This window comes from Trachemys scripta, chromosome 5 (genome assembly GCF_013100865.1).
Source record: "Trachemys scripta elegans isolate TJP31775 chromosome 5, CAS_Tse_1.0, whole genome shotgun sequence".
Classification (NCBI taxonomy): Eukaryota; Metazoa; Chordata; order Testudines; family Emydidae; genus Trachemys; species Trachemys scripta.
In genome coordinates this window covers 14,820,821-14,844,084 of record NC_048302.1, presented here as the reverse complement: position 1 = coordinate 14,844,084, position 23,264 = coordinate 14,820,821, and the positions used below count along the sequence as shown (strand labels likewise).

The 23,264-nt window shown below is 42.3% G+C and overlaps 1 protein-coding gene across 2 annotated transcripts in view; it reads left to right on the top strand.

The window, feature by feature from the left end:
• ANTXR2 (ANTXR cell adhesion molecule 2) overlaps window positions 1-23,264 on the top strand; it is a 176,799-nt gene that overhangs the window by 61,722 nt on the left and 91,813 nt on the right. The window contains exons 11-12 of one of the 2 annotated variants that reach the window (XM_034770866.1): window positions 11,148-11,226; window positions 18,444-18,539. In XM_034770866.1, the coding sequence (XP_034626757.1) occupies window positions 11,148-11,226; window positions 18,444-18,539 (175 nt within the window). The remainder of the gene's footprint in view (window positions 1-11,147; window positions 11,227-18,443; window positions 18,540-23,264) is intronic. The other variant, XM_034770867.1, reaches the window with a different exon arrangement.

Below are 23,264 nucleotides of genomic sequence, written 5' to 3'. Positions count from 1 at the left end.
TTCTACCAGTTCCACCAGTATATCAAACAGTCTGTAGTGGAAGCTTGCTATTGTTGGGGTTCCAATGGGGACTGGTAAGACAAGTTAGGTTTTGGTAGTGTCTTATGCTCAGCTCAACTAAGGGTGTGTGTGAAAAGACTGCATTTTGTTTTTAATTCTTTAAACGTTCCAAAATTAAAATAACTGGCTTTGCATATGGGGTAGGTCCTGTTGTTTTGGGAAAAATACAATATTAATTTTTACACCCTCAGCAAGTGTCAAGAATCTGAGCAAAAATATCACAATTGTAGAATATTAACCATCTGCAGCACTGTCTGTGCTCACTATTGAGTAAAGTCTGTCCCATGCTTCTCAGACACAGGTGCTGCTGGACACATTAGAAACATATCAAGGTTTGAAGCATAGCTCTGTGGGGGGAGGGATAGCTCAGTGGTTTGAGCATTGGCTTGCTAAACCCAGCGTTGTGAGTTCACTCTTGAGGGGGCCATTTGGGGATTTAGTTGGGGATTGGTCCTTCTTTGAGCAGGGGGCTGGACTAGCTGACCTCCTGAGGTCTCTTCCAACCCTGATATTCTATGATACTAGCTCACTGTGCCCCACTGCACCTGCAACTTGGGGAGCTGCACCAATCACTCCTCCTCCTTGTGGCAGGGAGGTGAGACAGCAGAAGCTTCTGCATCGAGAAGGAGCAGATCTGCAGCCATTAGAGAGCTTGCAGAACAGAGGAGTATGCTGTTACCTCACAAGCCTGTAGATCTCCTAATTGTGCAACCTGCCACCCAGATACACTGTTTTTCAAGTATTGCTTTAACTTTTGTGTCCGCTGGAAACATTGCTGTTTATTTCCTGCATCGTGTGTTTATGCAATACCTCCTTGCACTGGGACCATGATTTGTCCCTAGCTTCATAAATAGTTCTCTGAACCACTGTAGATTATGGTCAGATTTTCAAACGGACACCCAAATCCATACTAGTATTTATGACACAAACATTGAGCAAGTAGCAACTCTTAGTTGTACTGCTCCAGGGCAGACAAGGGACCACAGTATGACTCAAGGAATCAGAATGTGGCCCCTGATTCCTTACTTGTTCCAGGAAGTAATCTGCTCCATCCTATAGCTGACACTGATTTCCTTTCTCTAGGTGTCAGGCACCCACATATTGCAAAGACTTCAGTAGAAGGTATGGGTGGTCAGCTCTTCTGAAAAGCAAGCCACTAATTCAAGTGCCTAAGCATAGGTTTAGATACCTAATTAAGCTACTCAGATTTGAAAATTATGGTCTATAACAGATTCGTGGAGCTGGTTTTACGCACAGATATATGACACCATATTTTCTCTGTAAGAAAGTGGCCTTTAACCAGTTGGAGTGTGTCAGACTGAAACAAACAGGGTAGTACTGGTGAGAAGTGAAATCTTCCAAACTCTGATCCATAAAATATATGTTCATTTAGAAACAGTTGTGGGGTTTTTTGTGGGGGTGTGAGATTTTTGTGTGTGTGAGAAGGACAGATGTATTCATAGATTTAAATGTCAATGGAAGGAAGTGAACTGAAGGAGACAACTACCACGCAACTGATGTTTTCCTTTATAATGGGACCATTTTGTGTGTGTGCGTGTGCACATTAAACAAAAACATTTGACATAAGTCCTCATCCTGTGATTGGATCCACCCATGTGGCCTCTTGCACTATCAGGAATCTGATTGTGGGACTGGGGCCATAGTACTGAACAAGATTATTTGTCAGTCCTAGCTATGTGATGTCTGTATACAGATAGAAGTATGCAGGCTTATTCTCTTCACATTAAGTCCATTTACACCCCTCTGGGAACGTGCACAGGCCTTAAAGTGAGGTTGACATTGCCAGAATGATGTAAACGAGAACCAGGCCTTGTGCATTCAGTGATAGTAGTAAGGGCTTACCTACACTTACGGGGGATCAACGCATGGCGATCGATGCATCGGCGGTCGATTTAGCGGGTCCTAGACCTGCTAAATCGACCGCAGATTGCTCTCCCGTCGAGTCCTGTACCGGATCAAGGAGAGTAAGGGGAGACGATGGGAGAGTGTAGCGTGGACCCTGCGGTAAGTAGATCTAAGCTATGTTGACTTGAGTTATGCTATTCATGTAACTCAAATTGTGTAGCTTAGATCGACTTGTCCCTGTAGTGTAGACAAGCCTACGAGAAATAATAACATGCCGTCATTTAGTTCAGCCAAACTCTTCCTCCATCCCAGTGCCTGGTTATGAATGTGACACTTTCTCTCTGTGTCGTGACTTCTACTATCAAATATAAGCTAGAACTACATGCAGTTTTCTGAGGTAGCTGCCTTAACAAAATCCCCCCTTTTTAATGCATAAATCTATTTTCCCCCCTAAAACTATGTGCAGCATTTTAGCTATTTTAATGCTGGCACTTGATTCCAAAATATCTTTAGTCACCATAATTTTAATAACTTTTTGAACAGTTGCCAGTTTAATTTTCAGTGTGTGAAAATTGGAGGTAAATTATTTATTACTTCCAGCAAATGTCTTTCATGATTTTATTTAATTTTTTCATCTTTTTTAATGGATTGTAAAATGGCAGTCTTTTATTGGATACTCAAAGTAAGGAGCAAATGAATACTTTGCAAATAGGTTACTGTGGATTGAAATGTCAGCAGTATTTCACAGGGTATGAAATTCCTCAGACCAGAGCTGAACTGACATATGGCAATGGGCCATATTCCTCCTGTGTAACAATAAACCATAGCCGGACACACAGAAAAAAAAAGTTGTGACTTTTAGGACTTTTCAAGTTGAATTTTTTGCTCATTATTATAGTGACCAGTGGTTATGACTGTTGCAGTTGAAGTTGTAAAACACTTTCCATGGTAAAATCATGTTTACCCTGAACTACCTGAAAAAGGAAAAAAATGCCTTTTTGGCTGAAGTTTTCCACGTTTGGTATCTGGAAAAGTTCTGCTAAATCCTCATTGGCTATTTTTGAGCATGCGGGTGAAAAAATATGCCTTTTCCCATTGTAAAAGAAGCTCAGAAATGTGAACTATTGGGAAATTGCATCCTGGACGTACGTAGCAAAAAACATGGTTTAACCTGTGAAGACGTGCACATCTAGCTAATTGTACATCCTTATTGGTTCCGAGCTTACAAGCTCTCAGGCCCATCTCCTTGGGCATGTGGCTGGAGGAGGAGACCATTAGACAGGAGAATCAGCTGTTGTTTTTTCTTGGCCTACACATAGTAGCTCCCCAGGAGCAGAGCCTGAGGGAGCCCAGCAGCTCCTCCACCAGCCTCTGGAGGCTCACTCCAGCAACCCCACTGAGCAGGCTGAGTATGGGGAAGCCAGCTGGCTCACAGTCGTCCAGAGGAAATGGCAAGCAGGGCTTGAGGTCCATGGTTGGGGCCAGTGGACCTCCATTTCTGAATCTCTGGTTATTGTCCGTTGGGACTGCTGAGATAAAGTTGCTGTGGTAACCTTATCATCTACAGTGCCTGACTTTTTGTGGTTTCTAACTAGAGCAGACTGGAGCAACTTCTAAGGTTTTCAAAGTTTGTTTTTGTTCCCCATTAGAATGAAAACAAAACCTTCCAAATGTTGTTGCAAAAATGGAATCCGGTCCAAATGTCCACTTTCAATTCAGGAGGAAGTGTCGTGCAGGCTGGTAGTTAAGGGCCAGGTTCAAGTCCTTGCTCTTCCAAATTCAGAGCAGAGTTTTCCATCCCAGATCACTCTGAATCGGGAAGAGCAGGGACTGGAATGTGGGTGTCGTACCACCCCAGGCCAATGCATTATCTTCTGGGCTATTGAATGTGAGAGTCTCTTGCTCTCTTTCAGCCCTGGACCCACAAAAAGATTTTCCATTCAATGTTTCAGCTTCAATGAAACCACATAGTTTGACACCAAATTTCATTTATTCAAAAACGTTCCAAACGGCTTTTTATTTTAACTTCAGATCATTGTAGTTTTTTCCACTGTTTCCATAGTTGCTTGTAAAGATTGTGGGACAGATCCTCCGTTGGTGTAAATTGGGTTACATCGTTGACGTCAACGGAGTTATGCTGATTTACGCTGTCGGAGGATCTGATTCTGTTTCGTTTCCTTTTTTAAAAATTTAACAAATCCTACTTGTTTTGATACTACTTTTGTCATCAGTATGTTATTTCTTCCATTGGTTTGTTAGGGAGCTTCTTGTCCGTTTTGTCTGTGTTTATGTTTGGTAAATGTGTGTATGTTACCTGAGTGGTGTTTGGCAGCTGTGAGATTCCAAATGTCTAGGAAGAAATTCTAAACAGTACTAAAGTAAGGAGCTGAGCATATTGGGCTAAATATAATTGTGTATGTCAGAAATAAACTTTCAAAGGATGTAACTGTCATGAGTTGATATTTGAATATATAGCTAGTTACTTGGGCGCACTTAGATATCCTTAGATTGTGAAGACACAGAAGCAGAGACAGCCCTTTAGTGTTTGGAAAGCAGCTAGCACACTGTAGGTGCTTCCATAAATAGACTGATCTTCAAGTAAATATTTATTTATCTGTTCAGATTTACAAAACCACTTGTTCTAGCAGTCAGGCATTTGCAGAAATATTACCAGGCAGGCTAAGTCATGTGCTCCCTGGGACGAAACCATTAGTCAAGGTCTAAATTCTATAGCCAAGATTTTCAATAATGCAATAATGATGTAGGGTGCCTCAGCTTTGGGTGCCCAACCTGAGACACCTTTAAAATAGTTAATATATCATGTTAATATATGCAAATCTTTTCTCTTGGGTGTTTGGGGAGGGGGTTGACGGTATAGGTGGATGTATTGTGAGATTATCATCACCACCACAGTGGGCTGGCACGGTGTGTTTATGGCCAAGCATGTCAGTAATGTTTTCTGGATTTTAGTTGTGAAGTTTTTTTTTAGTTAATGTGAAGTGCATAGGTAGATACCCAAAATCAAAACAAATAAAACATTGCTCATATCCCTCAAACATGACAACTGCAGGAAAGAAATTATTTTGTATCTTGACATGTTGATATTTTTGAGGATGAGACAGTTCTGTCTGAGTTCACTCTGTAGCTTCAAGAACTGAAAGAATATGATCAACTCCTCTGAGAATCTTGGATGGCTGGCCCCTGCAGCTGTATATCAAGAAGTAAGCTAATACAGAAACTGGTTCTTCTGAGTTGGTTAAATCTGAGTTGATAGCTGATGTGTTCAGTGAGCCTGTTGCTTGAGATTTTTGTCAGAACATTTGACAGCTAAAGGTTGGTGGAACATGCAGCCTGGCAAATGGCACTAGGAACCTGATCCTGCTCAGATTGAAATCCGTGGGGATTTTATCTTTGGGCCTGACATAAATGTAATCTATGCCTGTTGAAAGGACACTACGTTGCCCTGTAAAGAGGCTTTATTGTAAGTGGAAATCAGATCCTTTGTCTTCAGTGTGGGAGAAGGATTAAGTTGTAGACCGTGTCAGTAGCAGCCTTATCAGCAGTGTCCATACAAGAATATGGGGTGCTCTTAATTTTAATTACTGACTTTTTTGTATTGTTTTGTTCTGAGTAATGTAGGCCATGGCAGGATACTTAGAGTATGCTCCCATTCACGTCAGTGGAAAATTGTGTCTTTGACTTCATTTATCCCACTTCTGAGATCCTGTTTCCAAATCACATTTAATATTAAGTATTTATTCATGTACAGTGTCAGTTATGTGTGGTGCAGTCCTCTGAAACCAGCTTGGGAGTCTGAAACTCCAGGGTTCTACCCTTGATACCGGCTGTTCACCACAAAACCGGCGTGGCCTGGGGCAAATCATTTAGGATTACAATTTGCAAAACTGGGTGCTTTGAGTTAGGCTCCTAAATCCCTATTTAGGCAATTCAGGGATCTTATTTAGGTAACTAACGTTGGCACCCAAGTGTGATGATTTTGGCCATAACCTTTGCCTTAGTTTCCTGGTTTATAAAGTGGTGGATAATAATCAGGCATGTAGGCAGGAGTAAGTAGTTAGGCTCAACTGCGTGGGTTCCCTCATCTTCTCTCAGCGAATGGCAGTCTTTGTGCCTCTAGTGGTAGTAAGCCTGCTTGGAGCAGGTACACAGAAGGTCACAATATGTTTACTGCTAGGCGTCTTGACCCTGCTGACACGGGTCACAAAAGGAGTGGGTGGAGCCAGAACACTCCAGAGTTGTGCTAATTCACACATTCCCTGAGCAGCCTCCACTGGCAGGGCTGGAGTTTAAAACTGCCATTCCTGGTAAAAAGCAGTAATTGTATTGCTGCCCGTTCTTACTCTGAGGTATGAATCCCTGCTTGAGCTCAGCTGGCCCAATAGGCACGAATGGATGCCCTGTGCCCCTAATATAAAAGTATTAGCGATTATGTCAGATTTTTTCGTATGTCCTGTTCGGTTAAAAGGAGTTTCTTGATCCACAGCGTGTTACTTGTAATAATTGAAGAAGCTTCTGTACTCTTCTAAAGTATTTCTGCCACCTTCACATTTCCTGTGGTGTTCAAAGTACCGACTAAAGTAACCAGAACAGAGCTTCACCTATTCGTAACAACACTGTGTGAACCTACCATGTTTCAGCAGATCTCACGAAGCTCCCAGCTAGGAAAAAATGCCTCAGGAATCATAAAAACGTGGAAGCTGCAAAAGCTACCTCCTGGGAAAAAATGTTAAAAGGCTCCATAAGAAATCTAGGGAAAGAACTGGCCCCTCCAATTGCTTGTAGATTAGAGGCTGGTTAAAAAAATCCAACACCAACCACATGCATTTCCCCACAATGCAGAGAAGGGGAAAAAGACTAAATGACTTAATGTTGCTTCAAACACTAAGTTAGGGCAAAGTTTAAGGGGCTTGATTATAGTCTTTAAGGTTGGGATTTTCAAAGAAACCTCATAGAATAGAATTAGGTACCCAACTCCCAATTCAGTGTGTTCATGAGACTGTCTCTCTCCCCGTGTATTACTACAACAACTTAGCTCATCTGAGGTGTTTGAGCTAACAATACCTTCCTTCAAGTTGTTCTGCAAGCTACATCTGTTTGCTCTTGAGGAGAAGGGAATGTTTGCGTGTTTGTGTGAGGGTCTGGGAACGGAATAGGGGAGATTGGTGTCGGAAGGGTGCCTTGGAGCTGGGAAAAGGTTGAGGGAGGTGCTTTTCTGGTTTGATATTTACAGGTGTTGCCCATGTCTAGGAGCCTTGTTTTGTGATGATTCTAATAAAATAATTAAATATTTATGTCTTTGTAATGAGTTAAGAGTTTTTAAGGTAGGTGTAATTCTAAAAGTGAATAAATAAAGAAATAAACATTACCAAACATCATAGATACACATGCAAAGAAGAATACATCTCTAAAAATTCAGTTGCTTGCATAGTTTAATTTCTGATGTGTGTTTTATTTTCCAGTAGCACAGCTGAAAAAATTAGAACCTGAATATATTACTGAACTTTCAGTTACTAGGGTTGAAGATGGCATTCTGTCATTGAGGCATTTTTTTCCTCTTACTGTCATGTATGTCTTGGACTGCCAGTAACCTATTGAACAAATCAGCTAACTTCCAGAAAGTACAGAATATGATGAAATACCGTTAGAAAGTTTTACTGCCATAAGGAAACACACAAGAGTTTGGTAGGAAGGAAAAAGTTGGCAGAAGGGGAAGACCCAGAAGGGGCGAAAAAAAGAATCAAGAGGTATTCCAGGCTCACATTCAAATTTTAAAAATAAAGTACATAGGAAAATCAAGCAACTGAAAACAGTTTGAATCTTTCACCCAAAAATCTGTAGGATGCAGTAAAATTTATAATCGCAGGCATCTTGTCTACTTGCCAAATCCAGGAGCTCTCAAACCTTGCTTAGTCAAAACTCCTGTTGATCTCAGTGGGAATTTTGCGCATGAAAGGACTGCAGGTTTTGTCTTTAAAAATTATAAACAAAGAGTTGAGAGAGCTAAAAAAGTAACTTACATTTCTAACATCACTGGAGATTAAAAAAAATATTTTAGTGGGTATATTATAGCACAGGTTCTCAAACTTTAAAAACCTAGCGTGTTATCTTTAAAACTCAGAAGCATTTTGGAGGACCATCTTCGGAACTTTGATCATTGTAGTTGCATGCTAATACTTTATTGTGTTGCTGTATTTTAAACCAACCTGCATATCTCCGGTGCGTGGTCCCTACTGAGACATGCTTCACAGTTTGAGAACTGCTGCTATAGTGTTCTGGTCTATGGGTGAATCCCTGGCCCCAGTGAAGTCAATGGAAGTTTTGTTAATGACTTCAGTAGAGCCAGGATGTCACCTTATATTAGAGTATTAAACCAGTCCAATAGCTTGACTACTTGAAGATTCCTGGACCCATTCTATTCTGTTGTGGATGTCTATTATATTTAAAAACCAACCAATCAAAATTTCACAACAGGCCTAACATAAACTTCTCATTTAGATATGTCACTATTTGAAATAGATGGTGAACACTTCAAACATTAGTGTGGGCATCAAGTTCACCTCATAATATTATAGCCCAATGTCTTAGCTAGTCAGAAGTCAGCCACCATCTCATTTCAATAGAAGTCCCCTCAGTTTTGTAAATGTCTGTGTAAGAAGCCAAAGTCAATCTTAGGGTGATGAGTGAAACAGATTGACTCACTCCTGAAGACTGGGGATGTTGACTTGATCTCTGCTAACTGGACTCTGATCCTGAGTTAGGTTGATTGGGCTCCCTCTTATTAAAATATTGTCATTGATAAACACTGTCACTAGAGACTCAGCTGATGTGCCAAAATAAATTAAGATGTACTTCATTCCGCCCCCCCCCTCCAAAAATAGTAAGACTAACAGTACTTATATAGTGCTATATGTAATCAAAATGCTGAACGAAAATGAACTAATTAATCTGCACAACCTCCCCGGTGAGGTAGGTATGGTAACTGTTGTTATCCCTGTTTTATTGCTGGTGGATAAACTGATGCTGAAAGGTGAAAATGGCTCACCCAAGGTCACACACCACAGCTTTGAGTAGAATTTAGGGCATTGTGAGATTTACTTCATTAATGCTTGGGAAATGCTTTGAGACCAACGGACGGTATACACTGTAAAAGGGAAAAGCATTCATGAATTAGTAATTATTTTAATTACTACTACCAAAAAGTTCAGTAAATGTTGAAGAGGCAAATTGTCTGTCTGTTACACTCATGAAACATAACAGTAATTAATGCCGTTTCATGGGTGTGTAAATAAGCAAAATTTGGCTTGGAGTCTGTATGTTTTATAGCACGTCACTGCGTAACTTGTGCTTTAAATAGGCAAACAAAGCAAAAGGGAAAAAATGAAACACGGTGTTATGGACGGATAATCTTTTCTCTTTGCGTTTGTGCTCAGTTAAAAATTCACAAGTCAAAAAGGGCTTCCCTGTGCTGAGGGTACATATGAGCACTTATAGGTTGAATTCTTCTCTCAGTTACATCTGTGCAACCCCACTAGGATTACAAGGCCGTAAAAGGACCTGATCCAAGTCATTGACGTCAACGGAAAGACTCACATTAACTTCAAGTGGGCTTTGGATCAGCGTAGTGGAGAGCAAAATTTGGCCTTGTATTTGAATGTCATAGCTGGCATTTAGGATGGGCAAACTTCAAAAGGTTCAGGGGGTTAGTTCAGATAAACATCCGGATCATCTCTGATCACCTGTCAGGAATGTGGGCCAGTTTCAACAAAGCACTAAACAAATGCTTAACTTTAAGCATATGCCTACTCAGCAGAATGCTTAGGGTGATATCGTGTCCCACTGAGGTCTATGGATGTTTTGCTGTTTACTTCAGGGAGCCAGGATTTCACTTTTGTGCTTAAATTTAATCACATGCTTAACTGATAAGTCAGGGTTTTGGCTCTATACATTTATCCAAATCTTAACCAAATTCATATGTGATATTGAAATCCTCAAAGGCTCTCTCATGAAACTCCTAGTGTTTTCTCTGGTTTGGATCAGAAATACTATAAGAATTGAGTATTTCAGTAGTTTTTCCCCCTAGACTTGTCTAGAACTCTGATGTATAGGGGCAAAGTGCAGAACTATTATTATTTATTTATTTAATTAATTTTATTTATAACTAAAAGTGTAGAAAATTGGAAGGGGACAAGAACAAAAATTATGCAGACTTTTCACTCCCATCTATTTAGAATGATGCATAATATAAAGAAAGATATTGGGGATTTTTCTTTCACAGCACAGACCATTTAAAAAAAAAAAAATTGAGCGGTAGAAGCAACTTAATACCTTTTTACTAAAATCTGAAACAGAAACCAGCTGAGACAAATTAGTTAAGAGTTTCAAATTTAATATTGACTAAAATGCTTGTGCCAGAATAAAAAATTATGATATCTATGAAGAGCGGTATAAATGATTAATCATTTTAATTCAAGGAGATCTATATTTCAAAACATACCCTGCATATTGTGAGCTTTCTGAATCATGAAACAAAGACAGAGAAGTTTGAGTCTTTTCTGTTTAATATTCACCATATATCTTTTTCTTCTAGGATTAATTTGAAAAATGTAAACTACTTAATATTTGTATAACTTTCATATTGATGTGCTATTATAGACAGTCTTGGCCACTTATAAACAGCCAGCATTGTTAGCCTGCTGGTTGCATATTACTAGATATATTTTTATTGAACAGGGTTTACAGTATTATTTTTATTACTATTTGTAAAAATAAAACCCTAAAAAAGTATGATCGAGGATGAGTTAATATTTTATAATTAGATAGGTCTTTTTACCAAGGATATCAAACTTGTCTTCAAATATTAACTCCTGTGAGGTAGCTAACTATTAATATGCCCATTTTACTGTTGGGTAAACTGAGACACAAAAGTTGAAGTGCCAGTTACCAAACTTTGATTACTAGAGTTAGACAGCTAAATCTATATCCTAATTGAATGGCTAAAAATACTGGCAAATTGTAAGGGATCAGGACTGTCTATAAACAGTAATACAACATGTAAGCTTTAGAGATGTCCACCTCTTGTTTCCCATTCTCCTGGTCTACCATGCTTCCTGCTCTATTTTAACGGAATCTGACTGGTGCAAGATTCCTACTTAATGTGTATATGCTCATGTATATTTGTTTGCCTTTTTTTTAATTTCCAGGACACTAGAAGTTTTGGTGAGTTTGAATGAAGGACAGTCTTTGATCTCCAGCTCATTAATAATTACAGCTTCGGAATGTGTAAGTCAATGATTGACATCATTTCATGTAGACGTTGAAATTGTGAGACTTACCGTTTTATGCTTGCGTAACTTTTTGGGTGGGAGACTCTCTAATCAGAGCAGAGCTGCATTAACCTATTAATAATGTGTGAAAAGGAATAGCTGTGAAACCGTACCTAAGCACAGGTGCATATATCTTCTAAATCATTAACTGTTGCGAAACGCATGTTTATGTTCTTTGTTTAATTTCTGTGCACGCAGGCAAGCTTTGCTGATTGGATGTGCTTAATGAAAGGATTGGTATTTGGCAGATTTTTCTGCAGTTATAGTATGTGAAATGGCTCATTTATTATTTCCCAGTAACGTGGCAGACAACTATACTAGTTAGCATTCCAATCTACATAGGGTTGTCAACTTTCTAATTGCTGAAAACCGGACACCCCTGCCTTGCCTCTTCCCCTAGGCCACGCCCCTGCCCCACCTCTTCCAGGAGTCCATGCCCCCTGATCCCTGCTCTTTCCCCAAGGCCCCAACTCCTGTCCCGCCTCTTCCCTTCGAGGCCCTGCCCTCTGCTCACTCTCCGCTCCTAGGAAGCTGGTGTGATTGAGCAAGATAGTTCTGATTCTTAGATGAGACTTAGAACAGCATGAGAGGTTTAAAAGAAGTGTTTGTTCTTTGTCTTTTGGAAAACGTTTTTCTCATACTTGATTTCTTTCTACAACAAAACTCCAGAGAAAAATCATGTGGAGAAACCCTCTAGCCTTAGGAGCATTCATTAAATGTCTCACCTGTTCTGTAGGTAGGCTTTCCACGCACACACCTGCTTAGGGACTTTTTTATTTTTAAAAGAGAACTGATTGCACGCTCAAATGAAGCAAACCTAGCCCTGGTCTACACTGGGGGAGGAACCAATCTAAGTTACGCAACTTCAGCTATGTGAATAACGTAGCTGAAGTTGACATACTTAGATCAACTTACCATGGTGTCTTCACCGCAGTGAGTTGACTGCTGCTGCTCCCCCGTCGACTCTGCCTGCGCCGCTCGCGGCGGTGGAGTACAGGAGTCAACGGGACAGCGCTCGGGGATCGATTTATCGCGTCTAGACTAGAGGCGATAAATTGATCCCCGCTGGATCGATCTCTGCCCGCCAATCCGGCGGGTAGTGAAGACGTACTCCAATGAACAGATTCAGTGTAGTATTGTACAAATAAATATTGACATTTGCCCAATATGCAGTTGTGTCCTAATACTTAGGGCTTGTCTATATTAGAAAAGTTGTACAGTCTTAACTAAATTAATTTGAAGTCTGTATAGTTAAATAGGTGATACCCCCCCAATGTAGGTGCACTTAAACCCATTTAATCCTTGTTTAGCATGTATTAGTAAATTACTAAATTAAACTAAGCTAATTTAAGTGAGAGTTAAACAGGTTTAAGTGCATCTACATTAAGTGAGAAGTACCACCACTACTAATATAAAAAACAAAGTTTAAAAATGTTCTTATAACTTGGTTAAAACCCCATCCCACCTCTTTTCTATGAGTTATTAGATACCAAATGGTACAGAAATGTGAGTTTTTTCTTGTGGTGAGGGTGAATGAGAAGTTCCACAAACTTAGAAAAGGAAAGTTTCAGCTGTATAAACAAGAATGCCTTGCTAAAACATATCCCAAGATAATGCCAAACAAACCTGGCAGCATTTGTAATTCTGCTATAAAATGCAGCAAACCATTTGCCAAGCTGCTGCTAGCTAGCTGCCCCATTTTCCAAAGTCCTAATCAACTTGTTTCTGTTTTAGAATCTCTAAATTTGGTACCTTTTTTTTGGCTTCTGGCATATTATGCACAGTAAGATTTGTTTTGTAGAAATTAAGTCTTTTTAGGTATCTAAATAGTTCTTTGAAAAGCTGGCAAGTGACTTTTGGCTGGTTAAGACAGTATTTTATTTTAAATCCGACTTATTTTTAAAATTGCCACTAGAATAAGCATCTGGGAATATTGTTTGAATAGAAATGTACTAATTCACACTCTTGAGAACTCACAAAAATGTAGCCTTGCCCAAAGATGTGAGTGGGCAGTAACTGGCAGTGAGGGGTTCGGGGATTGTAGAGGCACTAACTTGCATGGAGGGGGAATGAGGTGGGGGGGGCACTAGGGTTTTGGGAGAGCAGTAAGTGTCATTGAGGAGGTGTGGGGGGTACGGAGGGAGCAGTAACTGGCATTGATGGGGCATGGGGGGAGGACTAACTGGAACTGATGGGGCATGCTGTGCTAGGACACTAAATGGCAGAGAGGGGGCGCTAGAGTTGGGGGACCACTAACTGGCAGCAGCGGGGTGCGTGGTGGGGAGAGGCAGTAAGAGGCATTGGGGGGGCATGCTCTGTGTGTGTGTGTGAGGCAGTAACGGGCAGCAGAGGGGCAGTAATGGGTGGGGGTCAGTCCCCGGAGTGGGAAAATTGGGGCACAGTGGGGTGGAGGGTGGGGCAGACAGGATCCGCCCCCCTCCTCCCGCCCCTGGAGAGGCTGGAGCTAGGTCTGGGAGCCAGCCAGTTTTCTCCATCATCATCAGCAGCTGAGTAGCTGCTGCTCTTCCTGCCCTCTCAGCAGGGAGGCTGATCATGGTTACTCTGGTAACTGGACTTTTAGTGTCCGGTCAGCTGTGATGACTGGATACTGCCAAGTCCCCTTTTTGACCGGACTTTCCGGTCGAAAACGGGACACCTGGCAACACTAAGTCTCTGCAGGATTCCGTGCAAAAGGAATGTTACCAGATGCATTATGCTCAATTTCCAGATAACATACAAAACATCTTTTACACTAATGCATGATTAACTGGTTATCCTCAACACCCAACATAGACTGTCTATAAAGAGCTTCCCTCCTTTTCCATCACCATTGCTTCTGGTTTGCTAACTACTTCAGAAACTGCTGAAGACAGACCCAGTCAGAGAGCTATTTGTAGAGGGGAAAGCCGGGGAAATCTTCCTTCCCCTCTGGACAGTCTCTTTGCTACCTCTCAGCATTCCCTAGCTTGTCAGCTAAGGAATGTATGTTTTCAATATGTACGTTGCATATGTTTTTCCTATAGCTATGCATTATTATATGCTAAACGTATTACAACATATTATTTACTACGGTCTGCTGCTGCAACTCTGAGGCCTTTGGATGACTTTCCTCACCCTTTAGGGACCTGCCTTCACTACAAGTATAGTTGTATCAGAGGAGTTAGTTAGGATACAATTGTCCACTGACCCAGTTACAACTTGGTTCCATTTTACAGTGTAGATGGGTCCATAGTGGTGATGTAAAGCCTGAGGTTGTATAGATGGAACTCAAGACTTTAGCCCAGTTATGGAAGATTGGTTATGGACCTGGTCTCATCTACACTACAAATTATAACAATGTTATAATTAGGTCAGGGGCAAACCAAGCTGGAACCAGATCTCCTGATATAGTGGTATTTATATTGTAGATAGCTTTCATATAGAATAGGGGGTTTCGGAGGCTTTTGTGAAAGGATCAAATACTTGCACGAAATGTTTGCCCTTTTTAAAGCATGCCTGTACTGTGGCTTTACTTTCAGGTTGGTAAATATGAGACCATGCATTCTGCTGTTCATTGTGTGTGGACATGCCCAGTTCCTATTGAAATCTGTAGGAGTTGTGAGCACATAAAGGGCAGAATTGACCATTTGTGTTTATTAAAGGGAGAGAAAAGGAATATAAATAATATTCGTGTCGTGCAAAATATAGATGAGTTCCCCAGGAACTCGGTCACTCTGTACTTCCAATCACCCCCCTTTTTAACCTATCATTTTGCGTGGTTTTCCACCAACAGATTGTTGTTCACAGGGAGTTAACCTGTAGAACTCAAGCTTATTTTTTTCAACCCTTTTAAAATTGCGAATATGGATAATTTTGCGGGGTTGATGTCAGCACCAACTCAGGTTTTAGGATTTGGTGGAAGGAGTCTGAATGACGCTAGAATTGAGGCAGCTCACCAAACCTAAATCACACTGAGACACTTAGATGAATCCATTATAAGGTTTGTAGCCTATTTCCACCTGATGTCATGATGATGTATCAATGGATGATGATGCAACATCTTGAATTAATGACATAAGGATACAGGAGGATGCTTTGTCATGACACCGGATATACTTCTCTTCCCTTTTTCTTCATCCTTTCAGAGGGGCGAGTGGGCCACTATATGCTGAAACTATGAATTTACCATGACCACATATAAATCTACATGCTGACAGTGCAAACAAACTTAAAAAAATACAGCATCAACACAAAACAAATCCTACTAAATCATTTTATTCCTCTGTTCCGTTCCTGGCAAAACCGTAACCCATTTTGTTTCTCTGTGGTTAAAAGTTTTCAAGCAGCAGGAAGCAGAATGACTACAGACGTGAACTGACAGGAAATCCAGCACTACTTCTGCTCATCTTTTTTCTTTGTAAACCCTCATGTCATGCATTGTGCAGTGAAGGAAGGGCCATACAAGGAGAACTGTTGTTTCCATAGTAGCAGATGGGCAACTGCATAGAAATGGGTCACTGCTCGAACACTGAGCTAATTCTAATGGCAGAGCAGCTGATGGCTAACCTGGTACAAAAGTTACAGCCTTCAACAGCAAACTGAAGTTGCGGCAGAGAAAACAAACAAAAAAGGTGTTGCAGCGAGGCATGGCCATTATTTACTTATGATACCATCTTAAATGGTCACCTAACATTTACACATTATTAGTCATCATTTGAGTAGGGCTTGATTCTCCTCTTATTTACACCAGCATGACTTCAATACAATACTCCTACTCTACTCTGGCGTGAGAGGAGAATCAAGCTGAATCCTTTGCCTTTTTTTTTTTTTGGTCCCCCTATGAAATGTGAACAGGTCTCATTCACACAAAGCACATCACTGATTTCCCCTTAATGTTGTTCCAAATCAGCATGCTGTGGAGCACACTATACCCAGGATTTAGAAAAAGAGCACGCAGAGGATGTGGGTTTGGGGCTTTTAGCCACTTCTGTTCTCCACGTCCTCCCTTAAAAATAAGGTTAGAGGTGCAGTCTAAGACTTTTTGAGAGTCATCCTTCACACACTGACAAAAGCGGCAAAATGGGCTGACAGCTAACTTGAAATAGGCTAAGCGTAATCCCTCTCTGTGTGCCTCTGAGAGTGTGGCTCTTTAAGAGCCTCATGGCCCAATTAGCCTAGGCCTAAGTGGCACCATTTAGCCTTCGGCCATCTTTGCTGCATGCATGAGCCAAAGCAGTGACTTTGTGTGACTTGTATGACCTTGTGAGACTATCTGAGTTTAAAGGTCTCCGTGGAGTATCTGTCTGTTGAGAGAGACAAGGGGGTGAGGTAGTACCTTTTATTGAACCAACAGTCATGGCTCCTTAAAATTCCACATGTCCCGTTGGGTTAGACGGAAACTTCTTGTTATCTCATAACTGTCTACGCTAGGTTCCTTTGCATCTTCCTCTGCAGCAACTGGTATTTGCCACTGTCGGAGACATGATACTGAACTTGATAGACCACCGGTTACATCCAGTCCGGTAGTTCTTATGTTTTTTTTCCCTGCAGGGCAAGATGAGCATTCAGACTTCAGGACTATAATTAAATCTTTATTTTTAGAATACCAAACACCATGGTATAGGAGCCGTATACATAGGGCCCTACCAAATTCACGGGCATGAAAAACATGTCATGGACCATGAAATCTGGTCTCCCCCTGTGAAATCTGGTCTTTTCTGTGCTTTTACCCTATACTAGACAGATTTCACAGGGGGAGACCAGCATTTCTCAAACTGGGGATCCTGACCCAAAAGGGAGTTGCAAGGGGGTTGCAAGGTTATTTTAGGGGGTTTGCAATATTGCCACCCTTACTTCTGTGCTGCCATCAAATCTGGGTGGCCAGAGAGCAGTATCTGTTGGCTGGGTACCCAGCTGTGAAGTCAGCACCCTGCCAGCAGCAGCGCAGAAGTAAGGGTGGCAACACCATACCATATCACCCTCACTTCTGCACTGCTGCTGGCGGTGGCTCTGCCTTCAGAGCTGGGCTCCCAGCCAGCAGCCGCCGCTGTCCAGCTTCCCAGCTCTGAAGGCAGCACTGCCTCCAGTACCAGTGCAGAAGTAAGGGTAGCAGTACCACAAACCTCCGTACAATAACTTTGTGAGCCCCCACAGCTCCTTTTTGGGTCAGGACCCCTACAATCACAACCCTGCGAAATTTCAGATTTAAATAGCTAAAGTCATGAAATGTATGATTTTTAAGATCCTATGACCATGAAATTGGCCAAAATGGACCGTGAATTTGGTAGGGCCCTACCTATACACCCCTCCTGGGACTCTACTTCCTATTCTCTTTCCTATCAACGGTTGCAGACTGAATTGATGATCTGGCAAACAGCTTTCCTTAGGCAGCTCTTAATGTAATCCTTTAAAGTCATTAGCCACTGGATGCCTGGTGTACCTGTGCCAGTGACTTTTTCCCCCTCCATATTAAGCCTGATTCTCCTCTCACTTGTGCCAGTTTCACATCAGTATAACTCCATTGACTTTGTGGAGTTACTCCTGACTTACACTGGAGTAAATGAGAGGAGAATTGGGCCCATTATTTTCCAAGTGTGATTTGTGCAGTGATGGCACACACTGGTCTGGAACACAGGTCCATAAAATGGCACAGGTACATGAGTTTCAATGTTCTTTGTTTTACAGTTCAAAGTTTTGTGCCCTGTCATATTCTATATTGATGCTGTGTCCAGTCCTTTAAAATAGCCTATGCCTCTGAGTTTCTCCAAAACCAAGAATACATAAGGCACTGGAGAACATATACATTACCTTTTAATCTCCCTTCTGCTCTGTTTTGTAGTTGATACACATCATTCATTTTATCATACAGCTTCTTTAAAGCATCCTGGTTTACCAGGTACATTCCTCGGTTCCCGGAAGGGGAGGGAACTAAACATACAAGGTGTCAGAGGAGCTAACTAGGGGTGAATGTGGCCCAGAGCGGGCCTGATACTAAAGGCTTCATAAAGAGTTTTTTCTGAGTAAGATCCGCAGAAAGAGGGTCCGGCAAGTAGGAACCCTCTGTATGTGAATCAAGATGTAACTGGTTTGGGGGGGGGGGGGGGGGGGGGGGAAGAGACGAAAAACATTTATTAATGAGATAGAAATTGTTAACATCATCCAGTGACTCTCTTTTCCCTTCTTGTTTCTCCATAGTCGAATGGTATAGCTGCCCTTATTGCCATTCTTGTGCTGTTACTTTTGGTGGCTATTGGTCTTTTATGGTGGTTCTGGCCTCTTTGTTGCAAAGTGGTAAGTAAAAAAACGTAAATGGCTAATTTGGACGTATGACCTATAACTGTCACCAAACTCTTGTTGGGAAATATAGATTATTTTTCATATATGTTTCTTGAAAGCAAGTAGTAGAGCAGCACAGTTGCTGTATAGAATGGATTAAGTACAAGAGTTTATATACTAGATGAGACGTAGGTTTGGGATATCTTTATCAGTGGTATATTGTAAGCCACAGAAAAGGTCTGTTTAATAACGGTGAAGTAACTGTGTTCTTTAAAGCAGTTGCTGCTTTGACAGAAACCTAAGCACAGATGAACCAGGATAGGAAGACTGGTGTCTCTCGTTTTGGCTCTTACCCGAATGCCATATTTCTGTAAAATCTTTCATAAAAGCTTTTCCTCTATTATTTGAAAGTTGAGGCTATAATGGTGTGCAGATGTTTTTCTGAAATCAAGGACTATTTTAAAAGCACTAGCACTAAAATTGATATTTGTAGTCCATTATGGACTCTCAAGTTGCAAATCCTTTATTCTCTTATTAATCCCTTGCAAAAAATGAAATTGTCAGCCTGTCTATATTACATCTACTTTCATCTGAATAATGAACATTCTTTATCCTTCAAAACAGCAGTCAGCAATGGTGCTTCAATTCCCCTCCCCTCCTCTCCGCCCTCCCACACACATGCATGGCAGGAGTTTGAGATTGGTGGATTTTGATGAGGTGGCAATTTCTTCCAACCTGGCACTGTATTCCGTCTACCCAGATTTGTCACAGGGGAGGTCTCCTTGGGGTTGGGGCAGTGAAATATCATCCCTCTTCCCAAATGCTCCAAGGCTGTTACTGAAGCACTGAGGTTGCAGTTATTCCCACTGCTAACTGGAAGCAGGTTGTGAGGACGAGAGGGCCTCAAAACTGGCATAGAGGTACTGGACCTCAGCCTTCTGCGGATCTCCCATGTTCTACTCTTTCCAAGAGCAGAGCCAATGGCCCTTCTCTAATGGGAAAAATCCTTCCCCTGTCCCACCCTTCACAGGATTGTCCCAAGACATCTCCAGGAGGATATCTTTGGGTCATGTTCTTTAGACTCATAGATGTTAAGGTCAGAAGGGACCAACGTGGTCATCTACTCTGACCTCCTGCACATTGCAGGCCACAGAACCTTACCTACCCACTCCTATAATAGACCCCTACCCTCTGGCTGAGTTACTGAAAACCTCAAATCATGGTTTAAGGACTTCAAGTTACAGAGAATTCACCATTTACACTAGTTTAAAGCTGCAGAGGAAGGTGAAATACCCCCAGGGTCTCTGCCAGTCTGACCAGGGTGTGGTTTTAGGGCCTAGTGCTACAATAGCACTGAGTTCTGAACACTCAGTGAACTTTCTTATCAAATACTGACACTTCAATAGTTTTTGGTTTGACAGCCATGTCCTTACATTAGAGAGACAAGGTGGGTGAGGTAATATCTTTTATTGGCCCAGCTTCTGTCCTGAAAGACAAGCTTTCAAGCTTACACAGAACTCTACTTCAGGTCTGGGAAATGTACTCAAAGTGTCACAGCTAAACACTAGGTGGATAGTTTAGCATAGGTAGTTAATGCATATTTCGAGGGGCCATTCAAGGTGAGGTGTCCCATTAATACCTCTTCAGTCCTGGGGGGCGGGGAAGGAGAAAAAAAGATGTGTGTTTGTGTGGGAGGGTGGTTAAGTGGGTTATAGATTGTTGTAATAAGCCATAAATTCAGTGTTTCTGTTCAGTCTTATTGAGCTCCAAGGTTCATTTTTTGAAGATGTTGTACAGGTTTCCTTTGAGAATGAGGAAAAAGAGGTCAGATACAGAGTGATCTCTTTATGAAAAGTGTTCACCCACAGGTGATATGGTGTTTTTATCTTTTATCATTTTTCTGTGTGATTGTAGTGATTGTCTGGCTTCACCTACATAGTGGTCATTAGGGCATTTAGTGCACGAGATGAGGTATGCCACATGACAGGCATGTATCTTGAAAGGTGTTGTGGGGGGTATTGATCATTATAGCAGTGGACATATGTGTACAGGTTTTACATCTGTTGGTCTGGCAGGGTCTGGTGCAGCTCTGAGTTGGTGTGTCCTGGTCTATGGGAAGCTTGCTTCTGATAATGAGATTGGAGAGGTTGGGAGGGGCTGTTTCAAGTCCAGAATAGGGGGTTCAGGGAAGATTTCTTTCAGGATCTAGTCTCCATTTGGTATGGGTTTTAGTTGTTTGATACCTCACATGGATTCCCGTGTGGAGTGGTAGGGGACAATTAGGGGTGTGCAGTTGGAGGGAGTTTTATTTCTGTATTCTGTATTGAAGTTATGGTGAAAATCTATGATGGAGTCTGGAGAATGTCTGTTGTAGCTCAGGTATATCATTGGTTTCGTGGTGCATTTGTCCAGAAATTCTTTTTCAAGGTGGCCCATGAAGCGGTTGGCATAATGAGGAGCCATCCTAATACTCATGGCTGTTCCCATGGTTTGGACTAAGTGTTTGCTGTTGAATATAAAATTGTGATGAGTGAGGATTAAATGGATGAGTTTGATGATGTGTTTTGGGTGGATATCTGTAGGTTGTCCATTGTCTTGTAAATATTTGAGGCAGACAGCAATGCTGTCATTGTGAGGGATGTTGGTGTATAGTGAAGTGGTAGCCATGTGGCAAAGATGATGTTCTGAGGAAGGTTGTTAATGTTGCAGAGATTCTGGAGGAAGCTGGCCCTTTGTATGATGAGTGGTTTGAGGATGGTTTCTATGAGACCATCCTCAAACCACTTCGGTAAGAGTGCCATGGGCAGATATGTTGGGTCTGCCTGAGTTCCCTTGTTTGTATACCTTGGGAAGCATGTAGAACAGGGGTGGGCAAACTAGGCCCGCAGGCCACATCTGGCCCGCCAGCCATTTTAAGCCAGCCTTCGAGCTCGTGCTGGGGAGCGGGGTCTGAGGCTAGGGTGACCAGACAGCAAATGTGAAAAATCAGGACACGGGATGGGGAGCAATAGAAGCCTATACAAGAAAAAGACCCCAAAATCGGGACTGTCCCTATAAAATCGGGACAGGGCTTGGCCCACTCCAGCTGGGGAGCAGGGTCGGGGGCCGCGCCACACAGCTCCCAGAAGCAGCAGCATGGCCCTGCTCCGGCTCCTATGCGTAGGCGCAGCCAGGGGGCTCTGCTCTGCACGCTGCCCCCGCAGCTCCCATTGGCCGGGAACTGCAGCCAATGGGAGCTGCAGGGGCAGTTCCTGCGAGCAGGGCAGAGTGCTGAGTCCCCTGGCCGTGCCTCCACATAGGAGTCAGAGAAGGGACATGCCTCTGCTTCTAGGAGCCGTTCTCCATGCCCCAACCCCCTGCCCCAGCCCTGATCCCCCTCCCACCCTCCAAACCCCTCAATCCCAGCCCAGAGCACTCTCCTGCACCCCAAACCCCTCATCTCCAGCCCCACCCCAGAGCCTGCACCCCCAGCCAGCGCCTGCACCCCAACCCTGATCCCCCTCCCACCCTTCAAATCCCTTGGTCCCAGCGCAGAGCACCCTCCTACACCCCAAACTCCTCATACCCAGCCCCACCCAAGAGCCTGCACCCCCAGCCGGAGCCCTCACTCTACCCCTGCCCCAGCCCGGAGCCCTCTCCCGCACTCTGAACTCATTTCTGGCCCCACTCCAGAGCCCTCACCGCCCTCCCACACCCCAACCCCAATTTTGGGAACATTCATGGCCCGCCATACAATTTCTATTCCCAGATGCGGCCCTCGGACCAAAAAGTTTGTCCACCCCTGATGTAAAACCCTGGGTTGGTTTTGTGGGGGATGAAGTTGTAGAGTTTCTCTTTGGAGTTGTTTAAGGAAGAATTTTGATATCCTTAAATTCCTGGGTAAATTGTGGTGTGGGGTATGTTTTGAGTTCTTTATAGTGGGTGGTGAGAAACAGTTGTCTACTGGCCTTGTGAACATAGTCATCATGGTTGAAGACTACGATTGTGTCCCCTTGAACTGTCACAGAAAAATAAGACAAACACCAGATCAACTCTGGGTAAACACGTTTCATAAAGTGATCACTCTATAACTGACCTCTCAGTCCTCATCCTCAAAGAAGACCTGCACAACACCATCAAAAGATGAGCCTGGGAGCTTAAATTCTTAACTTTGCTAGATACTAAAAATCATGGACTGAATAGAGACACTGGATATAGAGTTTATTACAACAACATATAACCCACTTAACCCCCTCCCACAGCTTTCCTCCCTTTTCCTCTTCTCTCCCCATGTCTAGAGAGGTGTTAATGGGACACTTAATTTTGAATGGTCTTTGAAATACGTTTCAGAGTAGCAGCCGTGGTAGTCTGTATCCGTAAAAAGAACAGGAGTACTTGTGGCACCTTAGAGACTAACAGATTTATTAGAGCATAAGCTTTCCACGAAAGCTTATGCTCTAATAAATTTGTTAGTCTCTAAGGTGCCACAAGTACTCCTGTTCTTTTTTGAAATACGTGTCAAGAAGTTATGCTAAACAATCTGATCCACCTTGTGACATTCTGAGTATATTTTCCAGACCTGAAGAAGAGCTCTGTGTAAGCGTGAAAGCTTGTCTCTCTCACCAACAGAAGTTGGATTAATTAAAGATGTTACCTCACCCATCTTGTATCTATAATATCCTGGTACCAATGCAGCTACAACAACACTGCAAATCCTTAGATTATGATAATGTTCTCTTATTCCTTCCTTCTATTCCACAT